General features: G+C 53.0%; 1 protein-coding gene across 4 annotated transcripts in view; it reads left to right on the forward strand.

Annotated features, from left to right (window-relative positions):
• LOC140398322 (aquaporin-5-like) overlaps nt 1–16,528 on the forward strand; it is an 84,044-nt gene that overhangs the window by 30,255 nt on the left and 37,261 nt on the right. For 3 of the 4 annotated variants that reach the window (XM_072486881.1, XM_072486880.1, XM_072486882.1), the window contains one exon: nt 9,044–9,124. In XM_072486881.1, the coding sequence (XP_072342982.1) occupies nt 9,044–9,124 (81 nt within the window). Of the gene's footprint in view, nt 1–9,043; nt 9,125–12,870; nt 12,906–16,528 lie in introns of all 4 variants that reach the window. The other variant, XM_072486883.1, reaches the window with a different exon arrangement.

Genomic DNA, 16,528 nt, shown 5'->3' on the forward strand with positions numbered 1-16,528 from the left:
GCAGAATACGGCACTGGGTAGACTACGGCACTACGTGACGTTTGGCACCAGGGGAAGTACGGCACAGGGCAGAGTATGGTACTGGGTGAAATATGGCACTGGGCAGAGTATGGCACTGGGTGAAATATGGCACTGGGCAGAGTACGGCACTGGGTGGTGTATGGCACTGGGTGAAGTGCGGCCCAATGTCAGCACTGGACAGAGTACGGCACTGGGCTAAGTAGGCACTGGGTGAAATATGGCACTGGATGAATCACAGCTCTGGACAAAGTACGATCCTGGGTTGTGTGCGGCCCTGGGTGGAGTGCGGTCCTGGGTGAAGTAGGGCCCTGGGTGAAGTAGGGCCCTGGGTGGAGTGCGGTCCTGGGTGAAGTAGGGCCCTGGGTGAAGTAGGGCCCTGGGTGAAGTAGGGCCCTGGGTGAAGTAGGGCCCTGGGTGAAGGAGGGCCCTGGGTGAAGGAGGGCCCTGGATGAAGTAAGGCCCTGGGTGAAGTAGGGCCCTGGGTGAAGTAGGGCCCTGGGTGAAGTAGGGCCTGATTTGTTATGTTGTAGGTGTAACATAAGCGGCTTCCTTGTGGTGCACTTGACAAAAGAAGGTTCAGATGTGGAGATAACTTCAACACATTTATTAAACTATTTACACTTCTATTACTCGGGTTCCACACTACTGCTAACCCTACTATAGCTACCCAGACTGACTAACCAGCTGCTGCAATCCACGTGGTGGGTGTAATATTGAATCAACCCTATGTCTGTACTCACTGACTGTCTCCACTGGAAAGAGGCAAATCATGTGTGTGGTGTCCTTTATGTATGGGTTGGTGTAATGCCCCCCTGTGGTCGTGTCACCTCCTTGTGTATCGTGAATGTCCATTGGTCGTCTCCTATCTAACTGATCTCTTGGCTGAGCGTGTGTGTGTGATGTCACTGGTGCTCCCTGTAGTGTCTAGCCAGCCTACATGCATTTACATTGATGCACATCACCACATCCCCCCTTTTTTATATGTTACATATTTTCTGCACATTTGGAGAAAATTGAACAAAGAACAAGTAGATAAGGTAAAGTATATACAAGTCATGGGAACAGTGATTAAACAATAAGTCCAAAACATGCATGTGAGTCCAAAAGCCATCAATCATCATGGTCAAATGTCTCTCTTGGTTATGAACGCCATCAACGTCCCTGCGCCACAGGAACCAAGAAGTGGTCAAATCACTTCGCTGTCTGATTTGGAGTCCCTTTCTTTTTTCAATGTTTGTGATGGTGCTGTCGGATGTCATCTTGTAGCTGATAAGGCATTGACGTTAAAGAGGTACCATCAACAGTATCATTCGAGGTCATGGATGTGCCATATGTTGAAGTTGGAAAAGACTGTATATACTGGTTCTGGTCACATGCTGTGCAGGAAGGGTGATCCTGCTGAGAACCGTTGAAGCTTGTCGAATTGGAAACAGAATTGCTGCTCGTATAAATACCTGGTGATGGTGTGAAACTAGAACCTTGCATCTGATGGGAATATGCCGTCTGGCCAGGCTGGGGTGCAGCAAATCCTTGGCTGTAACTAAGGCACCCAGTCTGTAGTGCAGATTGCGCTTGCGGCCGTCCTCCTTCGGTCTTGATTCCATTAGTGGGCAATCCGTAGTGCTGGCCTGGTTGAGAATATGCTGCATAGACTGCTGGCTGCTGCATGCCTGAATACTGGGTTTGTCCAGCATGAGCTGTCATTGGCTGCACTGCTGGTGTGGAAAGAATGTGTGAATATAGCTGTGGTGAATATTGATGTATTCCTCTTGGACTGTAGCCGCTGCTTGTTATTACTGACCTAGTGTAATTGTTAAGTGATCCATCTCCTGTCGTTGTGGCATCTGCTGTCACCCTGAATGTGCCATCACTGAGGTTGCGGCACTCCCTGTCTGGAGTAAAGTCCGGCTTACGTGAATCAGAGTCGGCGTTTGGTTGCTCCCCATCTGTAGTCTGGCCTGTTTTAACTGAGTCAGTGTTGGTTTATTGATGCTCCCCGTCCGGAATTAGCAGGTTCACTGGAGTCAGCTGAGATTTCTTGAAGCTGCATGTCTGCAGTCGGAACATGCAGGAATGTATTGACTTGTGGAGAGGTTTGAGCGAATGAGGGTGGAAGTATCGTGGTGTCACCGGAGTCACCAGTGGTCGCACAGTGATCGTCGACCGTCATGGTCATCCTATTGTGCACAGGAGCGTGGTAGACTTTCATAGTCTTCTTGCTGTTTACTTGAGCGTGGCAGACTTGCATCGTCTGCCGCCAATTGGTCAGAGGAGGTTGCTAGACCCTCGCGGTCTTGTTCCTGCAAGGACTGCGCGTCAGAGTCTTGCGAGTCTTCTTTCGTAGAGTTGGGAACCCTAAGCGGGGCGTGGACCACGCTCTGTGTGGCAGCAGGCCGCTCTCTGTGGGCTTGTACCGCTCTCTGTCTCTTGGTGTCAGGCTGCAGCATCATCCTGCACTCACGAGTCGGGATGTTATATCTGCTGGGCTGAAGATCCTCAAATCCAAAGAACGAATCCGTGTCTGCGTCGGATTCAATACGGGGGTCGCATTTGGTACTGGGGTAGCCTCCCAAGGTGAAAGGTTCGTCCGAGTTGTAGTCTTCTAGGACTATATCATCACTGTTTGCGTCGGAGCTGGCATTGGGCTCGCGAGGTCCAGAGAAAATGTAAAGGTCAGTATCAAAGTATTCAAGGTCGGAATCATCGGTTTGGGTGTAGGTAACTGCTTGCTGCAGGGTTCTTCGGCGGTTAAGTTCATTTCCTGGTTCAATTTGAGGCATCGTGCTGTCATTCCAGGTGAAGGAAGGTTGTTTTACAGCTTTAAAAGATTTTTTCTTTGATTTGGGACGTTTCCCCTTTAAATGGCCGTGGTCCGGGGCCTCTGACATCATGACGCATGTGACGTAGCACGTAGGAAGCGATTGCGCATGCGCAGATCGCTGTTCCTTTACATTGGGCCTTTTTCGTGATTGCGCATGCGCGGCTTCTCAGGCATGCGCAAACGAACATTCCCGTCGTGCTTTTCTCGCGCAGCTGCGCAAGTGCAGTCCCTTTCGAAAGATGGCCGCCGATCAAAATCGTTCTCTGCTCCGGGATTTCGGCCTCGAGGTGAGTACTGGCGCTTCTCTTCCCTTTTCTTGCTGGTTGGAGTGTGTTTTCCTCACAGTATTTGCCGAATTTGTCCAGGACTGCCTGGAAGTCGCTCCTGTTTTGCCCCTTGGAGAACTTGAATTTTTTAAAGATTTCTTCTGCTCTGGCACCAGCGATGGTGAGCAGAAGCTCTGTTTTTTCAGGATCGGCCACTTCTTCTAGTTCGGCTGCCACCAGGAAGATTTCAAACTTTTGACGGAATGCCCGCCAGTTTTCATGGAGATGAAATGAAATGACATGAAAATCGCTTATTGTCACAAGTAGGCTTCAAATGAAGTTACTGTGAAAAGCCCCTAGTCACCACATTCCGGCGCCTGTTCGGGGAGGCTGTTACGGGAATCGAACCCACGCTGCTGGCCTGCCTTGGTCTGCTTTCAAAGCCAGCGATTTAGCCCTGTGCTAAACAGCCCCTGCATGTTCGCCATGGCACTGGAGCTGCTGCGGAACCCGGATCTCGAACATCTTGCCTGGGTATCGTTGCTGGTTGTCACTGTACGCTGAGGTATGGCTTTCTGCATTGAAACAGTTCAGTCCTGGTACCATGATTTGTTATGTTGTAGGTGTAACATAAGCGGCTTCCTTGTGGTGCACTTGACAAAGGAAGGTTCAGACGTGGAGATAACTTCAACACGTTTATTAAACTATTTACACTTCTAATACTCGGCTTCCACACGACTGCTAATCCTACTATAGCTACCCAGACTGACTAACCAGCTGCTGCAATCCACGTGATGGGTGTAATATTGAATCAACCCTGTGTCTGTTCTCACTGACTGTCTCCACTGGAAAGAGGCAGATCATGTGTGTGGTGTCCTTTATATATGGGTTGGTGTAATGCCCCCCCTGTGGTCGTGTCACCTCCTTGTGTATCGTGAATGTCCATTGGCCGTCTCCTATCTAACTGATCTCTTGGCTGAGCGTGTGTGTGTGATGTCACTGGTGCTCCCTCTAGTGTCTAGCTAGCCTACATGCATTTACATTGATGCACATCACCATAGGGCCCTGGGTGAAGTCGGGCCCTGGGTGACGTGCGGCCCTGGGTAACGTGCGGCCCTGGGTGAAGTATGACCCTGGGTGAAGTATGACCCTGGGTCAAATGCGGCCCTGGGTGACCTGCGGTCCTGGGTGAAATACGGAGCAGGAGGTGAAAAGGAGATGCCGCATGAGGCCTTGTGTATACCGGCAGTGCCTGTCATTCAAGGACCTGCTGGACCGGGCATGCTGTTGAAGATTCTGGATGAGGGCTTCCACTTGATGAATGGAAAGCTGGTGTGCGGCCATCGGATGGGCATCATTTACGATAATGACATTTAAGGGGCATCTTGACAAATACATGAACAGGATGAGAATAGAGGGATACGGACCCAGGAAGTGTAGAAGATTGTAGTTTAGTCAGGCAGCATGGTTGGCACAGGCTTGGAGGGCCGAAGGGCCTGTTCCTGTGCTGTACTTACTTTGCTTTGTTCTTTGTTCTTTGTCTGCGCCCGATACCTGAGCAGTATGCACGACATTTTCATCCTGGCACACTCAACGGTTCCTGGCCTCTTCGAGGTGCACCCCGGGGGGGGGGGGGTATCTGTTAGGTTACAGGAGTAATCCGCTGTGGCCGTGGATGATGACACCTATCCGGAGGCCACAGACCGCGGCAGAGGCCCACTACAACGATGCCCATGCCGCGACCAGAGTCGTGATTGAGCGATAGTTCAGCATCGTGAAGATACGGTTAGGTGCCCGGAATGCTCTGGAGAGGCTAGGAGAGTCTCCAACATCGTGGCGTCATCCATATAATCGTGCAGCAGAGGGGCGATGTGCTGGAGGAGGATGAACATCAGTCGTCGTCCAACGAGGAGGATGCGGGGGAGGGCATGGATTGGCAAGAGATGTGGCACGAGCATGCACGTGAGGCCGCACAATGTATGTGTCTGGGCCAAGACACACGGGATGCTATGATCACCTCCAGGTTTACCGACTCAGGGGCACAGACATTGTATCCCATCTCCATAGCCGCCCCCCCCCCCCCTCCCCCCCTCTCCGCTTACAACCCACTCCGTGATTCCCACTTGCCTCACTATGGGGTGCGGGCCCTGGGTTGGCAGCAAATGCAGGTCTGGCCCATGGTATGGAGGATGATGACAATCCGCTCTGAAATGAGCTCTGGTGCTCTGCATCGCTTGACAACGTCTGACTCCTGCCCAAGGTAGCACTTACCATCGTCCACCTGGTTGATCCCTGCATGCGAGCTGACCGTTCCCTCACACCATCCCATCGAATCCCTGGGGTGGCGGAGGTGGATGACCCAAAGTCCTTAGGCCACTCCCACCCACAAAGCCCGTCCATTCCCCCCTCCCCTACACCCGCGCCTCCTTTGCGGTCAGCCCAGACCAGCCTACCCCTCACACCCTTCTGACAGAGCACCGAGGCAGGTTGTAAAGTTGTGCACAGGTGTTTAATGCGAAATCAGATGTACAGTTTGTGCCCTAACCCCTAACACTGTACTGCCAACCTAACTGGTGTCTAACGTTTTGGCCTTACGGGTGCAAACACTATGTCTAGGTGGATCCCAGACAGTACATCAGGACTGGAGGCAGCCTGCTGCGATTCCTGCCCTGTGACTTGGGTCTCCTTTGGAGGCCATCTTCTGGGGCAAGCAGGCCTTGTGTGCCCGGCGGCTGCTTGGGTGTCCCTGGTGTGTGGTGCCGCCCTGTTTTGCCCACTGCCCACCAGATGAGCCAAGGACAGGAGGGGTGGGGGTGTCTGATGTGCTGGGCTGTTTCTGCAAGGAGTCACCAGCAAGGCCACATCACCTCCTCCTCCCGCAGGGTACCCTGCGGCCCCCGGGCTACTCCATGGGACGGGGATGCGAGCGGAGCTAACCCCTGAGCCTCCCCCGCCACCTGCCGCTGCCAGTCCTGGAGACCAGCACACATCACGGCCATGGATCACAGGGAGTGCGCCACCTGAATCTGGTATCACATCACACTGTGACTGTGCCATCACCTTCTGGGTGTGTGCCACATCAGCCAGTGACTGCGCCACGTCCCTCTGGGACTAGGCTTTCTCCCTCTGGGTCAGTGCCACGTCAGCCAGTGCGTGGACAATGCTGCGGACAGTCTTAGCCATGGCCTGCTGTGACTGGGCCACACTCAGGAGCATTGCTGCAATGTCTATAATAATCTTTTATTGTCACAAGTATGAAGTTATTGTGCAAAGCCTCTAGTCGCCACATTCCGGCACCTGTTCGGGTAAGCTGGTACGGGAATTGAACCCACGCTGCCTGCTTTTTTCTGCATTGCAAACCATCTGTCCAGCCCACTGAGCTAAACCAGCCCCAGGTGACTCTGGGAGATGGCTGCCTGTGATAGGGCACCCCTGCCCTGAGCCTCAGCCACTACCTGCACAGTATACCCGAGGCCTTGGACATCGTGACCCATGGCCCCAACCTTAACTCCGAAGGCCTCCACTGCAGAGAGTAGCAATGGAAGGGCACTTTTCTAATTGGAGGGCTGTGATCAGTGGTGTTCCACAGGGATCAGTGCTGGGACCTTTGCTCTTTGCAGTATATATAAATGATTTGGAGGAAAATGTAACTGGTCTGATTAGTAAGTTTGCAGACAACACAAACGTTGGTGGAATTGCGGATAGCGATGAGGACTGTCAGAGGATACAGCAGGATTTAGATTGTTTGGAGACTTGGGCGGCGAGATGGCAGATGGAGTTTAATCCGGACAAATGTGAGGTAATACATTTTGGAAGGTCTAATGCAGGTAGGGAATATACAGTGAATGGTAGAATCCTCAAGAGTATTGACAGTCAGAGAGATCTAAGTGTACAGGTCCACAGGTCACTGAAAGGGGCAACAGGTGGAGAGGGTAGTCAAGAAGGCATACGGCATGCTTGCCTTCATTGGCAGGGGCATTGAGTATAAAAATTGGCAAGTCATGTTGCAGCTGTATGGAACCTTAGTTAGGCCACACTTGGAGTATAGTGTTCAATTCTGGTCGCCACACTACCAGAAGGATGTGGAGGCTTTAGAGAGGGTGCAGAAGAGATTTACCAGGATGTTGCCTGGTATGGAGGGCATTAGCTATGAGGAGCGGTTGAATAAACTCGGTTTGTTCTCACTGGAACAACGGAGGTTGAGGGGCGACCTGATAGAGGGCTACAAAATTATGAGGGGCATAGACAGAGTGGATAGTTAGAGGCTTTATCTCCAGGTTAGAGAGGTCAATTACTAGGGGGAATAGGTTTAAGGTGAGAGGGGCAAGGTTTAGAGTAGATGTACGAGGCAAGTTTTTTTACACAGAGGGTAGTGGGTGCCTGGAACACGCTGCCGGAGGAGGTGGTGGAAGCAGGGACGATAGTGACATTTAAGGGGCATCTTGACAAATACATGAATAGGATGGGATTAGAGGGATACAGACCCAGGAAGTGGAGAAGATTTTAGTTTAGTCAGGCAGCATGGTCGGCACGGGCTTGGAGGGCCGAAGGGCCTGTTCCTGTGCTGTACTTTTCTTTGTTCTTTGTTCTTGGCAGACTCCACCCTTGTGGTGTTGGCCTGGGTGACACGCATGATCACCTCCACCTCCTGCCCCAATGGCATGCCATTGGACTCCTCAAACTGCACCTGCAAGTGCTAGACGCTCGCCGACAACCCATCATGCAGTCCCTGCCTCTGCGACTGCATCCCCACAATTGATGGGACTGTCCGTTCCAGGTGCTTGAAACCCGCCTAGATGGCAGCTAATTCCTGGGGTCGGCCTGCCTTCCAAGCGTCCGCCCCCTCGGGAGTTCCTACTTCCACTTGCTGTACCAAAGTATGTGTGTGATGCACACCAGATAGTGCCCCAGGGTCCACTTCACTAAAGTGCCCAACCGAGGTGAGTGTCTTTGGGATGGAGGGTGGTGGAGACAGCTGTGATGGGAAGTCGGTGTCATCCCAGACTCAAGGTCTGGGATGCGTGGCGAGGGTTCCCGTCCGTGTCAGTCTCATCCTTGACGCTGGTGAACATACGGGGCTTTGATTGTGGTTGGGGTCGGGGACGGGGACACCAGAAAGGATCCTGCAAGACACAAGACAAGACATATAGAATCATAGAATCCACAATGCAGAGGCCATTCGGCCCATCGAGTCTGCACCGGCTCCTGAGAAGAGCACCCCACTTAAGCTCACGCCTCCACCCCATTCCCGGAACCCCACTCAACCTTTTAGGTCACTAAGGGCAATTTATCGTGGCCAATCCACCTAACCTGCACATCTGTAGACTGTGGGAGGAAACCGGAGCACCCGGAGGAAACCCACGCAGACACGGGGAGAACGTGCAGACTCTGCACAGACATGATTGCATTGAAGGTCAGGGGGGGGAGTTGGAGTGGGTGGGGGGGGGGGGGGGGATGCGGGGTGGGGGGGGGGGGGGGGGAGGTTGGGGACAGGGGAGAGTTTTGGGGACAGGGGAGGGGGTGTCAGGGTGGTGGTGGTGGAGAGGGAGTGTGGGGTGGTGTGACAATCCTCTCCCCTCCCCATTTTAAAATGGCATACCCATCTCTCACCACACTGAGGAGTTCCGGCAAGCGCAGCTCCTCGGTGCACAAAACGGGTCTCTGTGCGTCCTCGGACCCGCATTCCCTGCTGTGGCCCCCGATGTAACCTGGGCGCCCTTTTACAACACTGCGTTTCTCTGCGCTGCGAGCACCAGGAAACATGCGGCTTAGAGTGCTCGCGATGCGACTTTGTTCCGATTTAAATAAATCCCATCAAAGGCTTGACCTTCTCCTTCCGACAGCAATCCAAGTGTTACAAATCTGTCTTAAAACCGCTGTGTTTCTCAGTTTACATCAAAGAAGTCCCTCACGTTATTGTTGAAACTGTTTGCAGATTGGATTTACTGGATGCAGCATGAACCCTGCTCGATCCTTGGGGCCAGCTATCATTACAACAAATTTCAGCCACCATTGGGTAAGTGAATTGTCCTCACTCAAAACCTGGGGCTAAATTTATCTCCTTTCTTTTTAAGCAGCTGACACTAACGTGAGCACACATCAGCTTAGCTGGTGAAAATACATCTTGCCCATTATTGGAGTGTGTCAGAGGCCAATCACTGGGAATTTGAGTACTGAACACTGGGGATTTGAGTACTGAACACTGGGGATTTGAGTACTGAACACTGGGGATTTGAGTACTGAACACTGGGGATTTGAGTACTGAACACTGGGGATTTGAGTACTGAACACTGGGGATTTGAGTACTGAACACTGGGGATTTGAGTACTGAACACTGGGGATTTGAGTACTGAACACTGGGGATTTGAGTACTGAACACTGGGGATTTGAGTACTGAACACTGGGGATTTGAGTACTGAACACTGGGGATTTGGGGTCCTGATCTCTGGGGATTTGGGGTCCTGATCTCTGGGGATCTGGGTGATGCACGATCAACTACACAAAGACGAGAGTAGGGTGTAATCGAGGCTTTATTACACTGAGATGTGTGCCCTCCTGCAGCAGCTGGCGAAATGGCTGCTGTACTGGGAGCACACATATTTATACTCCTCCTACTGGGTGGAGCCAGCAGGCAGGGAACTACCCCCGTACCTGTAGTACAGGGGCCTTACCGTAAAGCACCTATATCAACATCCTATATATACAATATATACATCAGTGGTGGCTACCACATTCACTCCCTGTTAAAAAAACATGAGTCCAGCGGGGGTGGTGGCGAACTATACACAGAAAGTTGTGTTTTAAAAGTACAGATAATATTACAAATTCAGGCGGTCCGGTGCCTTGATCTGTCGTTGAGAGCGCCGCAGTGCTGGTGGCAACTCCGGCGACGGCTTGGTCTTCGGGACTCCGGGAGCGTGTCGAAATCCTCTTGCCCCAGGTGTGAGCAAGGGGAGGATGGATTGTACTGGAGCGGGGGCTGCGGTGGGGTGTGCCGGGGGAGGGGAGGGGGTTGGAACCAGCTGGTGCCAGGTCCCTGAGGGAGACTGTGTCTTGGCAGCTGTCGGGGTATGCTACGTGGGCATACTGCGGGTTGGCGTGAAGTAGCTGTACCGTCTCAACCAATGGGTCCGCCTTGTGGAGTCGAATATGTCTATGGAGGAGGACGGGTCCTGGAGCTGCCAGCCACGTCGAGAGCGAAACCCCGGAGGTGGACTTCCTAGACAAGGCAAAGAGACGTTCATGGGGGGTTTCATTAGTCGCGGTGCACAGGAGCGACCTAATGGAGTGAAGTACGTCGGGGAGGACCTCCTGCCAGCGGGTGGCCCGGAGGTTTCTGGGCCGTAGGGCCAGCTGGACAGCCCTCCAGACCGTTCCATTCTCCCTCTCCACCTGCCCGTTTCCCCTGGGGTTGTAGCTGGTCGTCCTGCTCGAGGCAATGCCCCTGTTGAGCAGGTTCTGGCGCAGCTCATCACTCATGAATGAGGATCCCCGGTCGCTGTGGATGTAGGTGGGGAAGCCGAACAGAGCGAAGATGGTGTTGAGGGCTTTGATGACGGTGGCGGACGTCATGTCGGGGCATGGGACGGCAAAAGAGAATCAGGAATATTCATCGACCACACTGAGAAAGTACGTGTTGTGGTCGGTGGAGGGGAGGGGCCCTTTGAAGTCCACGCTGAGGTGTTCAAAGGGACGGGAGGCCTTCACCAGGGGGGCACGGTCTGGCCGGTAGAAGTGCGGTTTACACTCCGCGCAGACCTGGCAGTCTCTGGTGATAGCCCTGACTTCCTCGATGGAGTAGGGCAGGTTGCGGGCCTTGATGAAATGGTAAAAACGTGTGACCCCTGGGTGACAGAGGTTGTCATGCAGGGTCCAGAGTCGTCCACTTGTGCGCTGGCACATGTACCTCGGGATAGGGCATTGGGGGCTCGTTGAGCTTACCGGGGCGATACAAAATCTCGTAATTGTAGGTGGAGAGCTCGATCCTCCACCTTTAGATTTTATCATTTTTGATCTTGCTCCGCTGTGTATTATTGAACATGAAGGCAACTGACCGTTGGTCAGTGAGGAGAGTGAATCTCCTGCCGGCCAGGTAATGCCTCCAATGCCGCACAGCTTCAACGATGGCTTGGGCTTCTTTTTCGATGGAGGAGTGCCGAATTTCGGAGGCATGGAGGGTGCGGGAAAAGAATGCCACGGATCTGCCCGCCTGGTTGAGGGTGGCGGCCAGAGCGACGTCTGATGCATTGCTCTCGACTTGAAAGGGGAGCGTCTCATCAACCGCTTGCATCGCGGCCTTGGCGATGTCGGCCTTGATACGGTTAAAGGCCAGGTGAGCCTCGGCCGTCAGAGGAAAAACAGTGGATTGAATGAGTGGGCGGGCCTTGTCCGCATAGTTTGGGACCCACTGGGCGTAATACGAAAAGTATCCCAGGCAACGTTTGAGGGCCTTGGGGCAGTGGGGAAGGGGAAGTTCCATGAGGGGGCGCATGCGATCGGAGTTGGGCCCCAGAACTCCGTTCTGGACCACAGAGCTGAGGATGGCAAAGCGATTCGTGCTGAACACGCACTTTCCCTTGTTATACGTGAGGTTGAGGAGAGTGGCAGTGTGGAGAAATTTGGCAAGGTTGGCGTCATGGTCCTGCTGATGTGGCCACAGATGGTGACATTGTCCAGGTACGGGAAAGTAGCCTGCAGCCCGTACCGGTCAACCATTCAGTCCATCTCCCTTTGGAAGACCGAGACCCCGTTGGTGACGCCGAAGGGAACCCTAAGAAAGTGGTAAAGGCAGTCGTCTGCCTCGAATGCAGTGTATGGGCGGTCCGCCTTGCGGATGGGGAGCTGGTGGTAGGCAGATTTTAGGTCTACTGTCGAGAAGACCCGGTACTATGCAATCTGATTGACCATATCAGATATGCGTGGGAGGGGGTACACGTCGAGCTGCGTGTACCGATTGATGGTCTGACTGTAGTCAACGACCATCCTGTTTTTCTCCCCAGTTTTGACCACTACCACTTGGGCTCTCCAGGGGCTGTTGCTGGCCTCGGTGATACCTTCCCGAAGCAGCCGCTGGACTTCAGACCTGATGAAGGTCCTGTCCTGGGCGCTGTACCATCTGCTCCTGGTGGCGACGGGTTTGCAATCCAGGGTTAGGTTTGCAAAAACGGAAGGTGGGCCGACCTTAAGGGTCGCGAGGCCGCACACAGTAAGGGGTGGTAGGGGCCAGCCGAATTTCAGTGTTAGGCTATGGAGGTTGAACTGGAAGTCCAGGCCGAGTAGCAAGGCAGCGCAGAGGTTGGGGAGGACGTAGAGGCTGAAGCCGCTGAACTCCACGCCCTGGACAGTGAGAGTGGCGATGCAGTACCCCCGGATCGCCATGGAGTGGGACCCGGAGGCCAGGGAGATTCTCTGGTTAGCGGGGTGGACCGCGAGGGAGCAGCGCCTTACAGTATCGGGGTGAATGAAGCTCTCAGTGCTCCCGGAGTCCAGCAGACAGGCAGGAGATCTCATGTCCGTTGACCTTCACTTTAGTTGAAGCCGTCACGAGGTTGTGTGGTTGAGACTGGTCAATCGTGACCGAGGCGAGACGCGGCTGGTCGTTGGCGGTTGCAGGCGATGAGCGGCCTGAGTGAGACATATCCAGAGTGGGAATTGGAACTTGGTAATTTGGTGCAGTGAGGTAATTCGGTGCAGAGTGGGAGAAAGTGCTTTTTCCCGAATGTTCTGTTCTCTTTCATCTGGCCTGTAACTGTTAATCTGCAGGGGGAGAACCAGAGAGCATCTGAGAACCTGGGAAGGTAAGTGATTTTTATTTTTATTACCTTTTGAAATTGTGTGTGGGGGGGGGGGGGTAACTGAAGTGACATCACAGTAAAGCTGTGACCTGATTGGCTGGTTGGGAATCTACACTAAATTAAAAAAATTAAGCATTGCTAAAATAATTAAAAATAATTACTTAATTATAACTTAGAGGGGTATCCAAGCCAGAGATCAGAGAGTACTGTTTTTAGCTTTCACAGTTATAGTAGAAATCTAGTGCTAGGAAACATATAGTTAACAGTAACTTTTTTTTTTAAATTTTGAAATTTAATTTACCAATTAATTAACGCAATGTCAATTAGAGGGGAGCAGTGCTCTGACTGTGAGATGTGGCAGGGCCGGGAGGCTTCCAGCATCCCGGATGGCTTCATCTGCAGAAAGTGCACCCAACTGGAGCTCCTCACAGACCGCATGGTTCGGTTGGAGCAGCCGTTGGATGCACTTAGGAGCATGCTGGTGGCGGAAAGCGCCATAGATAGTAGTTATATAAATGTGGTCACAACCAAGGTGCAGGCAGAGAAATGGGTGACTACCAGAAAGGGCAGGCAGTCAGTGCAGGAATGCCCTGTGGTTGTCCCGCTCTCGAACAGGTATACCCCTTTGGATACTGTCGGGGGGATAGCCTATCAGGTGAAAACAGCAGCAGCCAGAGCAGTGGCACCACGGCTGGCTCTGATGTTCAGTAGGAGGGTCAAAGCGCAGAAGAGCAATAGTCATAGGGGACTCTAAAGTCAGGAGCACAGATAGGCGCTTCTGTGGATGTGAAAGAGACTCCAGGATGGTATGTTGCCTCCCTGGTGCCAGGGTCCAGGATGTCTCCGAACAGATAGCGGGCATCCTGAAGGAGGAGGGCAAACAGGCAGAGGTTGTTGTACATATTGGTACTAACGACATAGGCAGGAAGGGGGATGAGGTCCTGCAGTAGGAGTTCAGGGAGCTAGGCAGAAAGTTAAAAGACAGGACCTCTAGGATTGTAATCTCAGGATTACTCCCTGTGCCACGTGCCAGTGATGCTAGAAATAGGGAGATAGAGCAGCTAAACACTTGGCTAAACAGCTGGTGTAGGAGGGAGGGTTTCCATTATCTGGACCACTGGGAGCTCTTCCGGGGCAGTTGTGACCTGTATAAGAAGGACGGGTTGCATCTAAACTGGAGAGGCATAAATATACTGGCGAGGTTTGCTAGTATCTTGACAAATACATGAATAGGATGGGAATAGAGGGATACGGACCCAGGAAGTGTCGAAGATTTTAGTTTAGTTCGGCAGCATGGTCGGCACGGGCTTGGAGGGCCGAAGGGCCTGTTCTGTGCTGTACTTTTCTTTGTTCTTTGTTCTTTGATGGGGTGGCCGTCTGCGGAGTGCACGATGCACAGGGGGGGGGGGGGGGGGCCGCGTGGTCAGGGGCATAGGCCTGAATGTTGCGTGATGCAACCGTAAGTGAAAGCGCTAATTTTTTGGTCGCCGCGCGGTCGAGCGTGGCCCCCTCTAAGAGACGCTGGAGGATCTAGTCAGACCCTATGCCCGTAACAAATGCGTCTCTCATTTGCAAATTCGAGTGTTCCGTTGCCGAAACGGCCTGACAGTCACAGTCCCTAACTAGGGGGAGCAGGGTGCCCCAGAAATCTTTCACCGACTCACCTGGGAAGTTGATGCCGCGTGGAGAGGAGGAGCCTGGCGTAGAGTGTGTTAGTCCGCTGAGCGTAGTTTTCCTTCAGTCGCGCCATGGCTTCTGCGTAGGTCGGCGCGTCCTGGACAAGTGGAAAGACTTTGGAGCTCAGCATCGTGTAAAGGATCTGGAGCTTCTCTGCTTCCGGAATTTTGTCTGCCGCAGACCCGATGTAAGCTTCAAAACAGGCTAGCCAATGTTCAAAGTCCTTTTTGCCGTTGTCTACTTGCGGATGCAGCTGCAGGCGATCTGGCTTGATGCGGAGATCCATCTTCTGAAAAACTCAGTGTAATAAATTGATGCACGATCAATTACACAAAGACGAGAGTAGGGTGTAATCGAGGCTTTATTACACAGATGTGTGGCCTCCTACAGCAGCTGACAAAATGGCTGCTGTACTGGGAGCACACATATTTATACTCCGCCTACTGGGCGGAGCCAGCAGGCAGGGATCTACCCCTGTACCTGTAGTACAGGGGCCTTACCGTAAAGCACCTATATCAACATCCTATATATACAATATATACATCAGTGGTGACTACCACATGGGGGTTCTGATCTCTGGGGATTTGGAGTTCTGATCACTCGGGAGTTGGGGTTCTGATCTCTGTTGATTCGAGTTATGATCTCTGGAGATTTGGGGATCTCTGGGGATTTGGGGTTCTGATCTCTGGCGATTTGAGATCTGATCTCTTTGGATTTGGGGTTCTGATCCTTGGGGATTTGAGATCAGGGGCGGGATTCTCCCGAATCCCCCGATGGCCCGACGCCGGCGTGAAAAAATGGCGGGAACCACTCCGGCGTCGGGCCAACCGGAAGTTGCGGAATCCTCCACACATCCGGGGGCTAGGCTAGCGCCGAAGGGCCGCCGCGAGTTAGCGCATGTGCAGAACCGCTGGCGTATTCTTGCGCATGTGCATGTGGGTGTCTTCTCCACGCCGGCCATGGCGGAGCCCTACAGAGGCCGGCGCAGAAGGAAGGAGTGCCCCCACGGCACAGGCCCACCGCAGATCGGTGGGCCCCGATCGCGGGCCAGGCCACCGTGGGGTCTCCCCCGGGGCCGGATCCCCCCGCGCCCCCCGAGGACCGCACCAGCCAGCCGACCAGCCAGGTCCCACCGTGTGAGACCATGTCCATTTGACGCTGGCGGGACTGGCCAGAAACCGACGACCGCTCGGCCCATCGGGGCTCGAAGAATTGCCGGTGGGGGCTGTTGCCTACGGCCCCCGACCGGCGTGATCCCCGCCCTCACCTGAAAACCAGCGCCAGAGAATACGGCAGCCGGCGTCGGAGCGGCATGGCAGGATTCACGCCGCCCCCCCGGGACTCAGCGGGGGTTTGGAGAATCCCGCCCCTGATCTCTGGGGATTTGGGGTTCTGATATCTGTGGATTTGAGATCGAATCTCTGGGGATTTGGGGTTCTGATATCTGTGGATTTGAGATCGAATCTCTGGGGATTTGGGGTTCTGATATCTGGGGATTTGAGATCAGATCTCTGGGGATTTGGGGTTCTGATATCTGGGGATTTAAGATCGGATCTCTGTTGATTCGAGGTTTGATCTCTGGGGATTTGGATTCTGATATGTGGGGATTGGGTTCTGATCTCTGGAGCCTGGTTTCTGATCTCTGAGGGTTTGTCTTCTGATATCTGTGTTCGGTTTCTGGTCTCGGAGATTTGGGTTCTTATCACTGGGACCTTTGAAGCTTGTTCATGATATTCCTTCATTGACTTGTCTGCAAGAATTTACAATGGAGAGAGTGTGTGGCTTTTTCCCTCCATATATGGGCAATAAAAATAGAGATGTTTATTTTGTGTTACGAATAAAAGTTCTAGTTCAGGTCATGCCCCTAGACAGAGACCAATTCGCATGGACAAAGTTGATCATTAAGGAAAAGAAACCAACATCAAAATAGAGTTCTGAGTCAAAGGGCA

Source organism: Scyliorhinus torazame, chromosome 21 (assembly GCF_047496885.1).
Source record: "Scyliorhinus torazame isolate Kashiwa2021f chromosome 21, sScyTor2.1, whole genome shotgun sequence".
Classification (NCBI taxonomy): Eukaryota; Metazoa; Chordata; class Chondrichthyes; order Carcharhiniformes; family Scyliorhinidae; genus Scyliorhinus; species Scyliorhinus torazame.